The sequence below is a fragment of the Narcine bancroftii genome, chromosome 4 (assembly GCF_036971445.1).
Source record: "Narcine bancroftii isolate sNarBan1 chromosome 4, sNarBan1.hap1, whole genome shotgun sequence".
Taxonomy (NCBI): Eukaryota; Metazoa; Chordata; class Chondrichthyes; order Torpediniformes; family Narcinidae; genus Narcine; species Narcine bancroftii.
In genome coordinates, this window is record NC_091472.1 from 239,667,524 (window position 1) to 239,688,997 (window position 21,474).

At 39.5% G+C, this 21,474-nt stretch overlaps 1 protein-coding gene across 1 annotated transcript in view; it reads right to left on the minus strand.

The window, feature by feature from the left end:
• Positions 1-21,474, minus strand: part of pikfyve (phosphoinositide kinase, FYVE finger containing) — a 133,505-nt gene that overhangs the window by 36,337 nt on the left and 75,694 nt on the right. The window contains 11 exon segments of the mRNA XM_069934451.1: positions 1,952-2,130; positions 2,288-2,459; positions 6,648-6,719; positions 7,958-8,058; positions 9,691-10,895; positions 11,597-11,723; positions 12,285-12,425; positions 12,900-13,007; positions 13,154-13,228; positions 13,685-13,865; positions 18,945-19,074. Coding sequence (XP_069790552.1) covers positions 1,952-2,130; positions 2,288-2,459; positions 6,648-6,719; positions 7,958-8,058; positions 9,691-10,895; positions 11,597-11,723; positions 12,285-12,425; positions 12,900-13,007; positions 13,154-13,228; positions 13,685-13,865; positions 18,945-19,074 — 2,491 coding nt within the window.

Here is a 21,474-nt window from a genome sequence, read left to right on the forward strand (position 1 = left end):
ATCCTTGTACTTACAAGATAAGAGAGACATTGATGGATTGAGAGGCAGGAAGCTAGCAGGGAAAGGATAGCAACAGTTTTAGTCATTGGACAAGTAATGATATGATGATGTTCTAAGCACGTATCCAAGGGTATAAAAAAATCACCATTTTGCTGATAACGGCAGAATGCATTCTCCGACTAACATTGTTAGTCGCAAGTGTTACAATCCGGTAATAAAGAACAAAGAACCCTGATTTCGACTCAGTCTGGTGTTTGTCTCACTCATTCATGAACAAAGCAGACCTAACACTAGTTATCCAACTCTGTTTCTTCATCTACGAGCAAAAACACTTCAGATACGCAAAGAATGAAACGAAGCAGCTGGCATCATTTCCAAAATAATTTTACCCATTCTCTGATCAGAATGCTGATAAAATGATGAATTAAAACATAGACACAACTTCAGTTCTATTTTTATCGTTTTACTGCAGGAGTTTTAGTTTTAAAGTTGCCTGAAGCTCACCGAATGATGAGGAAAATAATTGCATTTTGTTAATGATTAGAATTTACTAAATTTATTTTTCTTGTGCAATTGGATTGAAAGACTGAAATAATGCACCACAATATTACCAAATGATCACTGATTTTAAGCCTGTACAATTCAACACCCTCTGGAGACAAGGAACTGCTTTTACCAGAGGGCAGTGTATCTATGGAATTCGCTGCCCATTGAAGCAATGGAAGGTACCTCAGTAGATATATTTAAAAGACTGGATAGATTTTTACATAGTAGGGGAATTAAGGGATATGGGGAAAAGGTAGGAAGATGGAGATGAGCTGATTATCAGATCAGCCATGATATTGAATGGCAGACCAGGTTCAACGGATCGGATGGCCTACTCCTGTTCCTATTTCTTATGATTGATATCTATTTATCAAATTTGGCTTTTAATTTTGTATTATTGTCTGTCACAATCAGAAATTTCATGCAATCCAGAAAAATTTGAGCTGATAAAAGTCAAAATAGATACATTTGTTTGGTGAAATAAAATAGCATGTGGACATTTCTATTTGGAGCAAAGTAACAAATCGGAGATCATCTGATTTATTACACAGACCAGTACAACTCTATTTTTCCTTAAGATGCTGTTACTGCAGTCATAGCACATGATGAACAAGTACAGAGACCTGAAATTAATTGTGTCACCATTACCCACAAAGTTAATTATATTGTTGTTGCAGGGTCGCTACAGTTCTAGCTCTAGGTATAATGGGTTATAGCTCAAGGTTGAAAGAAGACTCACACACCAAGGGAGTGTAATCGACACTCGCTTTATTGGGCTGCAGCTCTGCCTTTTATAGGCAGCCGGCCGTGTCACCACTTTGGTATGCCTTGAGTGAGGCTGGCTGCTGATAGGATGTCCCTGATGCGCAGGGCCAAGATTGGACCCCCTGCGATCTGCTGGTAGTGATTGGTCAATTCAACTGCTATTCCTGTGGCCTAAGGGAGCAGGCGTCTCATCTCACATGCTGTCTACCCAATTGTCGTGTTCGATGGCTGTTAGCTGTGTCAGCCCACGGAGCAGGCCGCTACATTATCAGCTTATTACTAAGATAAAGCAATATGTTGAAAGAAATGAATATCAGACCACTTTAGACAAGTAGCCATTTTTAAGGGTACATTTAAGCCAAGTAACTGATAGAAAACACCATACAAGAAATAAAAGACTGCAATAAAACACAGTCAGATAATGGATCAACATGCAAATTTATGTAACCGGCAAGTTACTATAATCTATAGATACGATATGGACAGAAAAATATAATATCTAACATTATGAACAACCAAGCTTAAAAAGTGAAGTTTTATATACTCCCCCAACTCACAGCTTGTTCCATGCACCTTAAACATTTTGTGTCCAGAGAAAATTGACGAAAGTTAAAGTTGATTGCAATCTGATCTAAGTTACCTGAAAGAAGCAACCATCTGATTGTAGGAGAAATACTGATGATAATCATGATGTATAGAGTGACCACAAGGTTCTACATTTGCTCTTCGCGTGTACTGATGACCATAGAACCTTAATTCCAGATATTTTGCAAAGGATATAGACCATGAGTCTCTGGAGAGTGGAACCACTGGTGTTACCTACAATCATAGACAATATATTACATACATTAAAATAAACAAACAAAAATCTACACCCAACAGAAAAATCTGACCAAACACCATTTAAAACCTTCATTATGCAAAATGTTTTAACAGTATAAAATCATCTTTCTAAAAGTGAGAACATTTCAGGTACCTGTTTACATATTTTACACCAAGAGTAGGTAAGGATTGTGTGTTGGTAGCCAGGAACCGGAGAATCAAGTTCTTTTAGTACAATCTGTACACAGCCATTGCCATGTACAAAACGACGTATATGGTGCACCATTGGAGTTTCACAGAACATGCTGGGACACTGATAGGATGGCCTATAAAGAAAAAAAAATGAAATGACTGAGAGCTTAAAGATTTAAGTCCATAAAGATTTCAAATATTATTAATGTTTTCAGCCTTGTCTCTTGCACTCTATGTGTGTGATTCTTTATCATTCTTGAATATGGGAAAGTTCACTTGGCCTCCACCTCTCACTATTACTCCACATGCCCTCAGTGCTACAAAGCACTGTTCCACATGTAGAAGTATTGATTCATCCGCTGAATGATTGCAGTACTCAGAATTAGAATGTCCTTCGTGCAAGAAAGTAGAGCCACTACCCAGAAGCTTCTGTGACCCCCAAGTTCATTCTTGACCTCTGGAGATGTCTGTGTGAAATTTGAATGTTCTCCTTGTGACTGCATGGGTTTGCTCCAGGTTTTGGGATAATATGCCACTGTGCAGATAAGTGATAGAATCTGGAGGACTGATAGAAATGTGGAGTCAGGAGAACAAAGTGGGTTAGTATATGATTAAAAACTAGTTCACAACTAGTACGCCTGGCTCTACTTCTACTCCTGGCATGCAAGAAGAGACCTAGGAATACAGCACCAGTGGTGAAGACAGTGAAAGTAAGGTCAAGGAAGATGGAGGAGCACCTGCAGAACTCCTTTGAATCAGTGGATTGGACAACATTCAAGGATTCATCTTCAAACTTGAATGAATATGCCACGGCTGTCATTGACTTCATCAGGACCTGTGTGGATGAGTGTGCACCCATGCGCACAGACTGGGAGTATCCCAACCAGAAACAATGAAAGGATCAAAGAATTTGCAACCTGCTGAGAGCAAGGATGATGGTATGTAAGAATGGTGATTCAGATCTCTATAGAAGTCCAGGTATTACCTATGGAAGGCTATCTTAACAGTAAAGAAGCAATTCCAAGTGAAGCTAAGGACAGAATCAGATAATTTCCAGCTATGGCAGGGCTTGCAGGCCATTAAATCCTACAAGGCCAAGCCTTCCATCAGATATGGCTGTGATACATCACTATTCAATGAGTTGAACACCTTTTTTGCTCACTTAGAAAAGGAGAATTCAACAGCACCAATGAAAATCACTGCAGAAGCTGGCACACCCTGTGAGGTCTGTCTCAGAAGCCAATGTCAGGACACTCACAAGGCAACAGGCCCTGATGGCATACCTGCCAGGTTACTGAAAATCTGTGCCAACCAACTAGCTGGAGCATTCATGGAAATTTTAGATTTCTCACTGCTGCAATTGGATGATCCCACCTGTTCAAAAGGACATCAATCATACTGATGCCTAATAAGAGCAGTGTGAGCTGTCTCAATTACTATTGCCAGTTGCACACACATCTACTGTAGTGAAATGCTTTAAGGGGTTGGTCATGGCCAGAATTAACTTGTATCCTAGTAATGATCTGGACCAACTGCAATTCGCTGACTGCTCCAACCATCCTACAGCAGATTTAATCTCACTGGGTCTCCACTCAGCCCTGAATCACCTGGACAACAGCCATACTTCCATCAGGCTGCTTTTGATTGATTACAGTTCAGCTTCAACTCCATCCGATTTCAGATTTATTGTCAGAGTATATACATGACATCACATACAACCCTGAGATTCCTTTTTCCTGCAGGCGGGGCAGAATTACCACTAATTGGTAGTGCAAAAAAATAAACTGTACATAGTGTATACATGTAAACAAACTGATTCTGCAATATGGAGAGAATAAAAGAAAATAAAGTGCATAAGAGTCCTTAAATGAGCCTGTGAGTTTGTCGTTGTGAAGTCTGATGGTAGAGGGATTGCAGCTGGTGATGCAAGTCTTTCCTGATGGTAGCAGCGAGAACAGAGAGTGTGCTGGGTCTTTGATCATTTCTGCTGCTCTCTGACAGCAGCATTCCCTCTAGATGTACTGAGGAGTTGGGAGGGTTTTGCCTGTGATGTCCTGAGCTCTGTCCACTACCTTTTGAAGGGCTTTACTCTTACGGGTATTGGTGTTCTCAAACCAGACCGTGATGCAGCCAGTCAGCAAACATTCCACCACAGCTCTGTAGCAATTTGCCAGGGTTTCTGATGTCATAGAAAACATCTGCAAACTCCTGAGGAAGTAGAGGCATTGACTTGCTTTCTTGGTGTGTTGGGTCCAGGAAAGATCCTCCGAGATAGTGACTCTTAAGAACCTAAATTTGCTCCAGACCACAGTACTGGTCAGCAAGGTTCAAACCTGGGCTCTGCACCTTCCTCTGCAACTGGGTTCTTGATTTCCTCATTGGAAGACCTCAGTCAGCACAGATTTGGTAACAATGTCTACTCCTATCCAACAGTCACAGGCACACCTCAAGGATGCATACTTAGCCCACTGCTCATCTCACTCTACACCCATGACTGTGTGGCTAAGCACAATTCAAATGCTATCTATAAATATGTTGATGACATCACAGTTGTCAGCAAATCACAGGCAGCAATGAGGAAGCGTACAGGAGTGAGATAGATCAGCTAGTTGAGTGGAATCACAACAGCAACCTTGCACTCAATGTTAGCAAATCTTAGGAACTGATTGTGGACTTAAGGAAGGGGAAACCAGGAGAACGCAAATCAGTCCTCATCAGGGGTCAAATGTGGAAAGGGTAAACATCTTGGGAGTCAACATCTCTGAAGATCTATCCTGAAGTCATCATATTGATGCAATCACGAAGGTGGCTCGCCAGTGGCTATATTTTGTTTGGAGTTTGAAGAGAATCTGTATATCACTAAAGACTTCAATTTTTTTTTTAAACAGGAGAACTATAGAGAGCATTCTGACTGGTTGCATCACTGTCTGGTATGGAGGTGCCAATGCACAGGACAGGAAAAGGCTACAAACATTTGTGATCTCTGCCAGCACCAGTGAGTCCGTGCATCCCAAATAACCTACACCCTGGTATGCACTTGTGAGCCGAAATGGCCTGTTACAGTGTTGTACGTCTAAATTAAAAATCAAAAGGTTAGCGGGGGAGGGGTTAAAAGGTCCAGTGTCTGAATTCATTTTAAATAGATTTCTGAATACAAAAGGAATCCACTGTGAATATTTATCATTTATTTTCACTTTCTTAACTAATTCTTAATCAACATTAGTATTACCCCAATTCCAAAGCTGATCTCTTTCTTAGCCTGATCAAAAGACTTTAGAAAATTCAAATACATTTCATCCTCTCATCTTAAGAAATTATTCCAGAATCAATAGAATTTGGAAAGATGATAAACAGAACAGTCGCTCCCCATTGTTATGCTAATGAAACATTGATCATCAGGCCCTTGGGACTGGAAAGAAAAAACACACAGATGCTGGAGAATCTTGGCAGGTCGAACAGTGCCTTTATGTAGCAAAGGTGAAGATACATAACCAACATTTTGGGCTTGATGTGTGGGGGAACATGAGAGATGCCCGAACAAAAGGGAGAGGGGGGTGGGGAGGGGGGAAGGACCGCAGGGGGTGGGATTTGGAGGAGTCTCGGTTAGGTGGAGAGAGAAAGGAAGTAGGAACTGGCAAGATGGGGGGGGGGGGGGGAAGAAAGGGGGGATAAAGATAAGCTGATTAGTGGAATGCAATGAACTTGATATTCATGCTCTGAGGTTGGAGGGTGCCCAGACAAAAAATGAAGTGTTGTTCCTCCAATCTGTAGGTGGTCAGGGTGGGGTAGCATGAAAGGCCATGGACAGACATCCAACCACACTACCCCACCCTGAACACCTGCAGATTGGAGGAGGAACACCTCATTTTTCGTCTGGGCACTCTCCAACTATTAATCAACTTGCCTTCCCCCCACCCCCCCAACTTTAACTAGTCTTTCCAGTTTCTACTTCCTTTCTCTCTCCACCTAGCCTAGAATCCTCCCACCCCCACCAACCCCCTTCCCCTTTTTGTATGGACATCTCTCATGAGACCCTCATCAAGGTGTGGGGGAACAAGCCCGAAATGTTGGTGATGTATTGTCACCTTTGCTACATAAAGGCACCGTTTGACCTGCTGAATTTCTCCAACGTTTTTTCACTTAACCACGATGTCAACAGAATCCTGTGCTTACCCCAGGTCCTTGGGACTTCATCAGTTTCAGGCTCTTCAACCTTTCGGAGCAACTTAAATCTACATACAATCTGATTTAAATGACTGCACTCAACCACAATCAAAGTCACAGATTTTAATGCAAAATTTGCAGAGATCAACTGGACTCACCTAAAGCAGTATCGCTCCAAAAAGATTCCCAAAGTAAGATCATTTTTCCCATAAAATTCCATTGTGACAATCCTAAACATAAAACCACAATTAATAAATATATTTGACAAAGGAGTATCTGTATTATTTGCATTTAAAAATCAATTGTTCAATTGCATACTGCTTATCCAAACAAATTATTTTACTCATTCTATAAAATTGGTGTATAAACTCTGACACAATGGAAACTATTAAAGTGTATCAATATCTAGGAGATAGTTACAGCATACAGTAAAAATGTGGCCTTGAAAAGTTCAAATAATATTGTGAATCTTAAATCAAAAACTGTTGACATACAACATCTGCTATTTATAAATTCTGATTTACTGAGGCTTAATGGTAATTGGAAGCATCACAAACCTGCAAAAGTACAAAACCCACCATACTTTATTTCAGCCAAACAATGAAGACTGCAGATGTTTTACTTCACTTTTTTGTCAGACCACAAATAACATGAAAGTGCAAACAAATTACACTTCTTTAAATCTAACTCATGTGAACATAATCAGTCCCCAGCAGTGGGTTCAAGCCCTATTTCAAAAATGTCATCACTTAGTTGAGGACATCAGTGGAATACTGATTAACTATTGCATTCTGGGAGGTGTTTTTTTTAAAAAAAACTTAAGTAATCAAACTTATACAACCAGGTTTTTGTCAAAGCTGAAGCAAAACTCCTCATGAAGAACAAGAGAATCAGATCAGCCAGAACAATGGACTCTTCAGTAATGAGGATACAAATATATTTACGAGATCAAATCCAAAGAGATAGTTTGCAGATGAATTGAAGCAGCTGCTGTTGGTTTTGCTTGGAAGACAAAAAGACTGTGAACAAAACACAAAAGTCTGCAGATGCTGTGATTATAGTAAAAACACAGAAATGTTGAAGGAACTTCACGGGTCTTGCAGCATCCATAGGAGGTAAAGATGTATAATTAATTTTTTGGGCCTGAGTCCTTCTTCATCTTCACCTTGTAGAGATTAGTTCCATGAGTGGACAGATCAATAACCATAAAATGAAAGTAAATGGCAAAAGAATTTAAAGAATTGCAAAGAAACACTTTGGGTTTTTTTTTTAAAAAACACAACAATGGTTAGAATATAGAATGCAATACAACTGGTAGTGGAAGTGGATAATGATAAGAAAGGTTGTGGAAACCAAATAATTATGGTCTTGTTGAAGGTAATGAAAAGAAACTTAAATTTACAACTTCTTAGGATACAAAAAATATTATATGGAGACAATGTTGCAAAAAAAGTTAACAGTCACTCACCATGGACTGACACATAGATTTGGTGCATTGCTCGACTGGTCAGAGGAACTACTGAAGAGAACACAAAGTTTTTGATGGTTTGCAGGGCTCAAACAGTCCACCTAGAAAGAAAGAAAAAAATAAACTGACAATACTTTACAATTATTTTCAAAATTACTCCAACTCTCCCTGCTGACCACACAAAACACATCAAGCTCATAATTAATTCAGTATTTATTTTGGTGCACTGGCAAGCAGTGAAACACCCGAAATAAAAGACAGTAAGTATAAGGGATATTCAGCTGCTCAAATAGCATACGTGAAAAAGAATTCTAACATTTCATATCAATGATCTTCCTTAAGTACAAGAGTTGCTAGCGCACATGCTTTTAATACAAGTTGAGGATCTGAGAATTAAATCACAAGGGACAAAGTAATACTTTTAGCTTCAGGTTAAACACTGTAGAAAGCAGAAATGAACTGACATAATATAAATATGACATTTTAACAACTGTTCTATTACTTGGAAAGCCTGGCAGTTCAGCATTTAGCTGACCAGGTTCCTGCAATCCTGTGAATATCAGAGAGAACCTGGTTCCTCCCATCACTTGAAACTTCTTTTGTTTGTTGGGTTCGTTTTCCATATTCCCTTGAATCTTACCAGGTAATAAAATATATATTATTGTGTAACATCATAAAAAAAATCAATTAACAGTATGCTGGAGCATTAAATAATTAACCTTTGATACAATTTTTCCCCAGGCTTGGGTGTATCAAAGAAACCTATAAAAATTTTTCTACCTCACTTTAAGTAAGGAAAGAAGTTTTGTTCTTAACAAATATGCATTGCCATACCAGAGTAAAAAGTGCTTTTCAATCATATGGTTAAAATTTTACTTATTACTAAATAGAACCCAAACATATTGGAGGAACCAGTGGAAGTATCTCAAGTTCCCACAATCACATTCTATTTAGCACCAAATCTGTCACTAGACACCAAAACCTTGGGGAAAAGAGCTGGAAGATTTCTGAGCATTGCTACATACAAGAGTAGTGGTCACTGATGTCAGATTTAACCTCTTACAACAATGAACATAACAGTCTAATTTAGGCCTCATTTTTGAGCAGATAATGCAATGATCACTTTATCCACACAAAATCTCAAAATTATTCTCTAATAAAATTTCCATTAGCACCCATGATAAAGAAAAAATAATAGTATGTGTCAAATAGGTTACCTAAATTTCAACAGGACTTTATTCGCAGTACTTTGGGTTACTTCATCTCTACATGCATATCCACACTTTTCCGAGACATTCCTTTCTCATTTGAACTTTCTCTATTTTATTTATTCACTATGTTTCAAAATACTAAAGAAAGGCCACTTTAAAAGATAAAGGATATGCAAATACTTTCCAAAACAAAATGGTGTATCTTTTAAAGGCCATACAACAGATAAATATCATCTACCACCAAGTTTTACCATCTGCTACCTTAAAACAAACTTAAGTTGTCAAACAAACCATTAATAACCAATAATAACCATATTACTTTAATTTTGATTTTTTAAGATTAAAATGTTCGAGATTAGCTCATATGTATTATGGTACATTGGGAATCATAAATAATTATTAGCCCAGTGTTTAATGACCTGTATTGTTTGATGCTTTATGTACATCCTTCACAATTAGGGACCTAATAATGGGAAACCAAAGCATCTTCGCTGAAAGCCAGAAGGAAATTGTCATCCTTACCTTTGATGCCCATATTAACTCATTCTGAGTTGGTACTCGCTGGATTTCCTCATCTCCTTCTTTCATGGTTTTACTGCAGTCTTCTTTATTCTGTGCAAAAGGATCTATTTCTTCATTCTTTAACCGACCACCTCGAGCTCTATAATCAGCTAAAAGCTTTGACAAGTTTTGGTTACTTCCCAAGGAATGAGTTATTCTCGTACTCAGCAGATCATGTGAAGGAAGAATTTTAGTAGATTTTGCTTGGACATTTCCATTTAGTCCCTGAAGATTAGTAATATCCTTAAGAAGCTGCTTTTTCCTTCTGCTTTCTATTTCCTTAATATCTTTGTGTAAGAGAGGGGACCAATAGATTTGCTGTGGGAAGTAGTCTCTTGTTGGACACTTCATACCTTTCTCAGTCAATAGGAAAGGTTCTTTGAAAGTAATAAAAGGGGATATGCAAAGAATAACATCTTTCAATTCTTGCTTGAATGCAATGGAATAGGATTTTAGTCTATCTTCAGAGGAAGTAACATGTTCAGTGATGAAAAGATCTGTATCATCTTGAAGGGGGTCACGGAAAAGTTTAGGCTCATTTCCCACTGATTGATCATTCCCTGTGGAGTCATTTCGTGATGTGGGGTGCTCATTTAAAAATGCACGATAATTATCAACAGCCATTTGATCTTCCTTGTTTTCAGCTGTCATCGAGTCTATTAGGGATGAATGAATGTCACAAAAAGGAACTTCTAATTCTGGAGTGGCACCATTAGATGTGGAACATTCTGGCTTTGCAAAAACATTGTCCTGAGAAACACTTTTTCTTTGAAGTATATCTTCCTCATAAAGTGCATTTTCTGTTGCGCAGTCAAAATAAGGAGCTGGTGAAAATTCGGAAACCAAAGAAATGCCTTCAACTGCAGCATCAGTGTCTTTGGAAAAGTAACCAATCTTTTCATCATTAAATAAATCTTGTCCATCATTATCTGTGGTCTCACCATCAATGATGGAATTAATTGATCCACTTTTGGATAAACTTGGAGGCATTGCAAACTCATCCATTAAGAAAGAAAGCTCAAGTTGAGAATGATAAGCGACACAGATCATGAAAATGAGAATTTCTTTCACCCTTGCTAGCTCGTATTCTGATGCACCTCTTAGCTTCACTGTACAACCCAAATGTTGGGCACATCCTTCAAAAAACATGAGCGTCTTTGAGGAACCTATGTGAGGAAAATATAAATTCAAGAAATATCCCCCCAAAAAACATCAACCAGATACACAATGTGTCATTAAGCACTTATTTTTTTCAAGACTATCAAACTAACTAATGTATACAAATAATGGGTTCCAAAATTAAGCCTCCTATAGCAAAATGCATTACCGATAATTAAGGCAATGGTAGTCCCAATCACGCTTGAAACAGTAGTTAAGAATATCAGTGCAAATGGTGCATCAGTACTATGTCATGAATTCCTAAATGTACTATTTCCAGTGTGATTTGGACTATTGCTCAAAGGTATCCATGCATCATATCAATTCCCAAGTATTTATAAATTGTTAAGCAGTTATAACAAATAAAACTCAAATGTTGTGTTGATTCTCAACCAAGATGATTTAAAATGCAATTTATACTTGTATAATGAACCACAACACCACCCAATCTGAAACAACATTCCATTTAACTTAAATTTTTGCAAATTCCAAGTGCAGTAAATAATGGCTGAGTGCACAGATCTGTAAAAACTTTGCTATTTATTTAATATGTGAGAGGAAATGTCAAGTGAGAATACATTACAGTCGTAACCCAATATTCAACTACTTATCTCATAAATGGAGACTTTTTGTACTCGTTAAACACTAACACAACCCAGCTGCAGGGACAGAGAAACAACACTGCCATACAAGACCTGCAGTTGCTTACCATCAGGAAGCTGGAATGGCTGAAGAAAAAACTTATGACATGTACCAAGATGAGGTTTTGTTAGAAGTTGGTCCATTGACTGAACTAAATCACCCTGGGTAACACGACTCACTCGGTCTAGCACATTCTGTGTAAACAAATTAATATTTATTATCACAAATTTCTGCAGAAGCTAACAAACATTTTAACATACCTTCACCACCAATACGCAATTTTATGTTGAGAACATTTTTAATCTACATAAAAATCAAAATAATAATACAACTGAGTGCAAACTTTCAAAGACAGTTGTAGCATGCACTAAATCCTGCTCAATGAGATTATTTACTTTCTCACCCACTAAGTAAATCAAATCAGTGCTGTGATAAGCAGAAGAAAATTAGGCAGGATTCCTTAGTAATATTTTTTCAAGCAAACTTTGAAAATGTACAAAAACATGTTGAGACATAAACTGCTATGATGTTCATTAAAATCTTTCTGAAAATATACTTCTTGAAAATAAATCAGATTTAATCAAAATCAACAGGAAACTAAAAAAGTATCGTAAAATATTTAAACATCCATTGGCTTTTCTGATACAAACCCAATATGATCTTAATAGATGTTTGAGAAATGTATTAACAAGTGGTCAGAAAGCAAAATAATGGTTAAAGGTGAGAGTGGGAAGTCAAGAGAGAAGAGTACTTACTGGCTTTACATTAATAATTAAGGTAATGCCATTCTCCAGAAGCATATCTTGAGCAATACGAGAAACCGTCTTTTCCACAAGAACCAAATTTGGTCGAACATCCACAATTCGCTGCACATAATTCTTCAGAAATTCTCTTTCCTATAAAAAAGTTACTTTTACTTTAATAAACATAAACTACATAAAACAAAACAAGGGAAAGCATTGAAAACCAAACAGACGTTATTTTGCTGATTAACTGGAACCAATATTATTTACATGTTGTGGGTTGTGAGTGAGCGTAGTGAATAGACTGACACAACAGGCTGTGAGCTCGAGTATTACAACTGCTTTATTTTGAATTCTGCGCTGCAGCCTTTAAGCCTGTCCTCAGTCCTGCCCCTAACATCTGGTGTTTGCGTCCTGATGACGCAAGCATGTACGTGACCTTCCTAAGTGGACCGGAAGAGCCGGTCTCACATCACCATCCTTGCCACGGCTGCCCTGCTGACCGTGCATGACAAGTGGGGCTGGTTCACCGTTGCAAACACGTGGGTCGCCACACACACAAAATTTCCTACTGCACACCAGAATTTTAAAATGTGGAAAATTTATGAGCAACATTTAAACACAAACCTGCAGAACAATGGGATCGATGCACGTAAACTTGGTTTCCTCTCGATAGAGATATTGAATGGAGCATTTCAATAGCAAAATCTTTGGATTTTTTATACAAGCATTCATCTGTGAAAATTTCAGAACCTCAGTTATACTTCAACAATATTACCAGGTAGAAAACTGATGACATAATTTTTTAAAAAAACATCAGCTCTGACTGGTCTCCTTCAAAATACAGAATGTTTTTTAGCACAAGTTAAACTTTTTCTCACCCTCTTGTGGGCTATGTTTTTGGAACAAACAAATCCATTGACCACTGCAGAATCAAATTTTTTGCCACCAGGAATCTAAAAAGGGAAAAATAAAAGAACAACTTTTAGATTAATTTCATGTTTTGCAAGGAAGTATATTTGTGGCTGGAAATATATTCTAATCATTAAATTAATTCTAAAACCTTTGCTTTAAAAAAAACAAAGAATGCAAAGCTGTTTGGAATTCAAGCCAAACTTTGTTATTTTACACAATGATACTAGTGCACCTTGGCGCCTCACAGTTCGGCGGGCAGCAACCTCCTTTGAAGAAGACCGCAGAGCCCACCTCACTGACAAAAGACAAAGGAGGAAAAACCCAACCCCAACCAATTTTCCCTTGCAACTGTGCCTGCCTATCCCGCATTGGACTTGTCAGTCACCAACGAGCCTGCAGCAGACGTGGACATAGCCCTCCATAAATCTTCGTCCGCGAAGCCAAGTCAAAGAAAAGAAAACTAATGCACCTAGTGCAGTAGGTACAGCAGATGGTACCTTTTTAATATGAACAAACTGGCGGACATCCATGTCATCATCATTATTCTTGACATCTGGATGCACGGTCTGTACAACCTGCCGGACCACAGGAACAATTATATCTCTCCATGATAATGAGAGAGACTCGCTATACAGAAGTTGCTGTAACAAGGCCATCATGTGACTATGATTAGCTGAACTGTGTACAAAAACAAGAGAAAATAGAAATCAGTTGTACATTTTCTGCTCAAACTAACAGACATGCTGCCTGTTGCAAGATGAATGAGGGATTATTTTTCAGTTAATTTTTGGTGCAAATAAATAAATTTGAGTACAAAGCAGATTATTTTTATGGATACATTACACAATTTTAAGCACAAAATTATTACCATTCAATTCTCCATTTTAAAAGTTAGCAATTATTAAAATAATCAATTTATAATCTTTTGAAAACCAAAACTAAGTCTGAGTTCCTGTTTCTGTAGAATGTAAGAAACACCCTGCAATTTACTCGCCTTTTCTTTTAAAAGAATGCATGAATTAATATTAATTAAAATTAGACATTGGAGCTCTTCATACCAGTGTGATATCCAGTATAATGCAATTCTGATCAAATTTAACATTAACCTAAACCAGTGGTTTTACTTTCCACTCACATACCACTTTAAGTATTCCCCATGCCATAAGTGTTCTGTGATTAGTAAGGGACTGCTTAAGGTGCTATGTGAGTATGAAGGGAAGGTTGAGAATCACTGCTCTAGACCCAATTATTACTGAAATATTTTGCTTGAGAAAAATTGTCATTGGCCCTTTTCCTTTGGAGTTATGAAACCGTGCACATAACAAATAAATTTGGAATGATTAAAACAGTGGTTTTCAAACTTTTTCTTCCACCCAAATACCACCTTAAGCAATCCCTTATTAATCACAGAACACCTATGAGATAGGGAATACTTAAAGTGGTATGTGAGTAGAAAGTAAAAGGTTGGGAACCATTGATCTAAACTTAAAATATTTCCATGAAATCTGGTTTAGAGTTTTTAAAAGACCTTCAAAAATATAAATTTATATTAGTGTCAGCAACTGGAAAATTGAGAAGGTAGACCCTTATTTTATCAATCATTTCCAACAATTGTCGAACATCCTGTTGCGGTCGCATACTTAATTTCATCAGGAGCGCCATTGATGACATAAACGATGTGACGTGCAGGAGTAGTAGCACGCATGCACGGGTGCGTTAAGTATCAATGTATGGGCAATGGATTTCAAATGCAGGAGGAGAGTGAGAGTGTCAGGATCACCTGTGTGGCAGTGAGCCAATGAGAAGGTCAGAGGAGTTTAGCTGGGTGGTATTTGGGGAGTTGAAGAATACAATGTTATGTCTAGTAAATAAAAGAAAGTTGACTTCATGATGTGCTGAAAGAAATGAGTGATTTTGTATTCTTTATTTGTTTGTAAGCTGAGGCAAATCAGTGCTGTTACAAATGGTGACCCTGTGAGTTCACAGTACCGTCTAATTTAAAATGGATAGTGATGAGGGTAAACCCCTTACAGGAGCAGACGGGGAGATTAACCTAATGATATTAAAAATCCACCAGCATTCATGATCCTTGAGGCACATTTCTCTGTCCTCAGTGTGATGAGACAGAAGATTAAGAACGGTTTACTTGTGGAGTAAGATTGCCTGTGAAGTGGAGGTTGACTTAGTGGATCTAGATGGTAATCTTCCATACAACATGCTTAAGGCGGCTATTCTGCGGCGTACTCAGCCATCTAGGGAGACTCATATTGCCCAATTACTAGCTGATGACAGCCTAGGCGACAGGCAAACATCACAGATGTTGAGGGGCGCAGGCCAGCTGGAACAGATCCTGTCAAAGGAGATTTTTGGAAAGAGGTTTTTTTGGTGTTTACCAGGTCATGTTCATGAGCATTTGGTGGGAGTCTTGAATAAACACCAAAATGCTGGAGGTATTCAGCTGCTCTTTTCAGTACCTATAGGAAACAAAGAATTGCCGACGTTTCAGGCCTTAACCCTTCAAAGGTGGGGGGGGGGGGGGAAATCAGAAAGGGCAGGAGCAGTATATATTAGAAAGTCTCAGAATTCAAATAATGAGGAGGAATCCAGACCAATAAAAGAGGTTAATTTGGATATGATAAGGGACTAGGTAGAATTCATCATGTGTGTGAGAAAGGAGGAGGGGAATGGAGAGTCCACAGAGGAAGTCGATATTAATGCCATCCAGTTGGAGGATATCCAGTCAGAAGATGAGGTATTATTCCTCCCATTTACAGGTGATCTCAGTCTGGCAGTACTTGAGACCATGGACAGACATGTTGGCAAGGAAATTGGATGGGGAATTGAAATGGGTGGCCACTGGTGGACAGAGCTAAAATTCTCAATGAAGCAATCACCCAATCTGCGTCCAGTCTCTTCAATGTAGAGAGTCCATAGCAGGAGTACCGGATGCAGTTGATGACCCCCGCAGATTCACAAATGGTATGTTGCTTCACTTGGAAGGACTGTTTGGGGCCCTGAATGGTACTCAGGGAGGAAGCATGGGCGCATGTGGAGCATCTCCTATGGTCACAAGGGGACGATTGATGGGGAGGGAGGATTGGTCAAGGGAGTCATGAAGGGAGCAGTCACTACCCCATAACCCTGTTTTTCTTTCACCCATGTGTTTGTCAAAGAGTCTCTTAAATGCCCCCCCAATGTTTCAGCTTCCACCACCATTCCCGTCAAGGCAGTCCAGGCTCCCACAACTGTGTTTAAAAGAACTTAACCCTGATGTCTCCCCTAAACTTGCCTCCCTTAACTTTGTACACGTCCTCTGGTGTTTGCTGATCCTGCCCTGGCTGTCAATCTTATCTTTGCCTCTCATAATATTGTAGATCTCTATCAAGTCTCCTCTCAACCTTCTAAGCTCCGAAGAGAAAAGTCTCAGCTCTGCTAACCTGCCTCACAAGACTTGTTTCCCAATCCAGGCAACATCCTGGTAAATCTCCTCTGCTCCCTCTCCATCGCTTCCTCACCCTTCCTATAATGAAGTGACCAGAACTGAACACAATACTCTGAGTGTGGTCTTACCAAAGATTGTTGAGTTGTTACATGACCTCTCTGCTCCTGAACTCAATCCCCCATTAATGACTCAGCATCCCAAAGGCCTTAACTATTCCATCAACCTGTGCAGCGACCTTGAGGGATGTATGGCTTTGAACCCCAAGGTTCCCAAGTGTATCCATACTCTTAATTAAATGACCATTAACCCTGTACTCAGCCTTCTTCTGATTTGTCCTTCCAAAATGCATCACCTCACACTTCTCTGGATTGAAATCCATCTGCCACTTTTCTGCCCAACTCTGCATCCTGTCTATATCCTCTTGTAACCTTCGACAACCTTCAGCTCCATCCACAATCCCTCCAACCTTTGTGTCAACCACAAACTTAGTGACCCATCCTTCTGTCTCTTCATCCAGGTCATTTATTTAAAAAAAATCACAAAGAGCAGGGATCCACTAGTCACCGACCTCCAGGCAGGATACTTTCCTTCCACTACCTCTCTCTGCTTTCTTTCTCCAAGCCAATTATTTATCCATACAGCCAATTTTCCACTGATCCCATGACTCATGACTTTCTAGAGTCTCTCGTGCGAGACATTGTCAAAAGCCTTGCTAAAATCCATGCAGACCACATTTACCGCCCTACCCTCTTCAAATTCTTTTGTTACCTTTTCAAAAAACTCAATTAGTCTTGTGAGGCACAACTTTCCATTCACAAAGCCATGCTATCCTTGTGTAGACTACTTCTCCAAATCCTCATAGATCCTATCCTTAAGCATCCACTTATGCAAGACTCACCAGTCTATAATTCCCAGGATTCTCCCTATTACTTTAAAAAAAAAACTTTTTATTGCCTTGTGGTGATTATCGTGCCATGATCAATTCTACCGTGCCTGACCGATACAACCCCAATTTACAAGACTTTTCAGCAAACCTCCATGGCAAATATGTATTTACAAAAATAGATCTAGTCAGTGCTTACTATCAGATTCTAGCTGTGCCTTTTTATGTCGCAAAAACAGCAGTTAATTGCTCCTTTAGGCACTACCCATATACACACTACAGCTTACCATCCACTTCGTTGAGCGTTTCCATCGACAATTGAAGGCAGCATTAACAGCAGATGGTGATGCATCTATTTGGAGCGAAAGTTTGTCCATGGTTCTCCTTGGAGAACATACTGTCGTTAAGGCAGATCATGGATGTTCAGCAGCAGAGCTAGTTAGTATATGGCATTATGTTAACTTTGCCAGGCGAGTTTGTGAATCCGAGTCAAAGCACGTCGTTCTATGATCTGGCTAGTTATGTTGATCGTCTTCAGGAAAACATGAGATTACTCCAACCTACTCCTACACAGCAGGCGTCACCTGCAGTGAATGTGCCAAATGATTTACAACGTTATACTCATGTGTTCCTCTGGCATGCCGCTGTTCGCAAACCACATCAGCCTGTTTACGATGGTCCTTTCCAGGTCTTACAATGACACTCGAAGACTTTTGTGATCGACAGGAATGGAAAAGTTGACAGTTTTCATCGACAGGTTGAAGCCAGTGTATATCAACGTTCATGTTCTGTGTCGGACCCAGAGTCAGAGGACCAGATGAACCCTTGCCAGTCTGACCGTGCATTGCCTGTCTTGCACTCTAGTAAAAGGTCGAGCCAAATTGTCAGCCCTCTTTACCATTACCTAGCAAGACAGTTCCAATCTGTCGACTCCTTGCATGGCTCAAAGACTAAAGTGAAGAATTGTTGCGGTCGCATGCTTACCTTCGTCGGAAGCAGTGCCAGCCGCCACTGATGACATAAGCAATGTGACTCACAGAAGTAATAGCACACATGCACGAGTGTCTTAAGCGTTAGTATACGGGTGATGAATCTCAGATGCAGGAAGAGAGAGAGTGTCAGGATCACCCATGTGGCAGTGAGCCAATGAGAAGGTCAGAGGAGTGTAGCTGGGTGGTGTTTGGGGAGTTGTGTTATAGTGAATAATAAAGGAAAGACAACTTCATTGTGTGCTGAAAGAAACAAGTGTACTCTTTGTTTGTAAACTGTGGTAAATCAGTGCAGTTACAATGCCAAGTATGAGTTTATGCATTTTAAACATTAAAAGAAAGCGCAGATGAACTTCAGCTTCATATTAACCAATTATAGTTTATTTGGCAAAATTGTAAGAGTACACCAGATTATACTCGTGCTTGAATATACGTATACTCACAGTAATCTTTCCATTGCTTGTTTCTCTCCATTTTCTTCCCTGAGATGGTCTAGGGAGCTATGATGCCAGCCAAGTGGTGTAAAAAGAAGATCTTTTGATTTTTCTTCAACTCGACGATCAAAGAGAGATTCTAGAGGAACAATGTAAAAATAATTTAAAGATGAATTTCATCAGCTTAGAAGGAAATAGACTTTCTTTTGGAAATTTTTTTAAAAAAGCAGATGCTAGAAAACTGAAACAAAAACAGAAAATGCTGGCAAACACAGCAGGTCAAGCAGTATCTGTGGAAAGGGAAATTGTTAATATTTCAGGTATGCAACTTTTTCAGAACTGGGAGAGATATGTTAGATTTTAGCAGGATGGAAAAAGGGGAGAAATTTGTAGAACAAAGGGAATGTCTGATAGAATGAGTCAAAATGGTTTAATGGGAGGAGTTATGAGGACATTAAACTTCTTGGTCTGTGAACTCTGTTGCTAATGGCAACATCTCCAAGAGGCCCAAACAATACCAAAACATGAATAAAGGATCATGCCATGAAAAAAAATTGGAAAATGCTGAAGCAAGCAAGTCGGGCATCATTGATTTAAAAAGAGTCAGATATTTATAACATGCAAACAAGTCTCTTTGATTCAATTTGTCCACACTGACCAAGTTTCCTACTTGACCTAGTCCCAGTTACCTGTGTTCATCCATACCACTCTAAACATTTTCTATCCATGCACCTGAAATCATAATGATAAGGAGTTTCTTGTCGTACACACAAATACAATTTGTTGGAATTTCTTCAGCTGGAGGCGGGGGTAAATCTGTGGAATTTATTGCCATAGGTCATTGGGTATATTTAGAACAGAGACTGATAGGTTCTTGATTATAGGGAGAAGGTCAGGCAGTGGTCTGAATGGGGAAAATGGATCAGGTTATGACTGAATGGTAGTGCAATCTCAATGGGCTGAATAGCCTATTTTTGCCAAGTCTTATGGTCTTACAATGTACATATGCACGGAAGTTCCTACTTCCTACAGCCAAACATTACTTTGTCAAAAAAACGTCAATAAACTACCATGTGGAAAGTGATAATATACAAAATATAAATGGGTAATAAATATTCAGTTAGAGTAAAGCAAGCTGAAAAGTAATGTTTCAAAGGTGCTGACAGGTCTTTTTGTGGTGCCAGAATAGTTTGTGATTGGTGTCGTAAGGGGAGATTCAAAAGCCTGATAGCTGTTGAAAAGAAACTGATCTTTGAGATGCTGGACTTCAGGTTTCCATATCTTCTTCCCAAAGGTAGCCGTGAGAAGAGGTTGTGACCAGAATGATGAGGGTCTTTGATGATGTTGGCTCCCTTCATGAGGCAGCATCTTTCAATTGATGGGAAGTCAGAGTCTGTGACAGATTTGGCTAGATTTGCTACCTGCTTCAGACTTCAGCATTCCTGGGCACTTGAATTTACAAATCCTGCCAAGATGCAACCAAACAAGTATACTTTCTACAAACATGGAAAAGAATTTAACCACATTCTAAATCTCCTTAGACTTAGAAAATAAAGGTGTTGGTGTGTTTTCTTCATGGGTGCCTTGCTGGGCTCCAGGATAGCTCCGTATATGTGGACTTCCAGGAAATTCCAACTTATTAATGCTCTTCACCTCCATCCCATCAATATGGACAGGTATGTGGCCTCTTGACCTCTCCTTCCTAAAATTCATAAGCTCCTTAGTCTTGTTAATGTTCAGCCAAGATTGTTGCTCTGGCACTGCCGCTGGTGCAGACCCTCAGAGAGTGGGGAGCAGAGACAAAGCGCACCCTGTGGAGTCCAAATGACCAGTCCGACTGCTCCATGTTGGCTCTATCCAAGCTTTAAATGGCCCGATAAAGGAGCCGACAGTGGTTTATTCCAAAATCCTGTGACCACAGAGTCTTGGCCTAAGATGGCCTATGTTCGGCAGTGGCCTCAAGGGGTTGCGGACTCCGGAGAAGGACTAGTGTAGGACACCAGAAAACAGGAGGGACCCCCCCCCCCCATATTAGAAGCTGAGCAGACAACCTACACGAAGCGACCATGGTAGCGGACAGAGGCTGAAGAACTCACAGGCAGTGAGCTGTTAGTGATGAGCAGAGGAACCCAAATAGGCTGTAGGGTGCTAGTGATTGCGATCATGGGACTCCAACCAGGCTGCAAACGACTGGGGAGTAGCTCAAGACTGGCTGAAGGGGCCCCAGGTATCTGAACTGAGATGAGAGAAGGTGCCGAGGGCTTCCGTGTCAGAGGTTTGGATCTGGAGCTCGGGTTGCCAGTGGTTTGGATTGAAGGCCATGTTGCTGTGGGAGTACTGGAGGTGAATCCATGGATACAATGTATATATGCATTGAAATTCTTACTTGCTGTGCCCAACAGGAATTTTCAGGGGAAAAATAATTATATTAGTAATTATTATGAAGATTTGATATTACAGAAAAGTTTGGAGAAATACTGCTAGGCCTCCTGACTCACAAATAGTCCTCAAATACATTTTAATTCAACCTTTGCCTGCT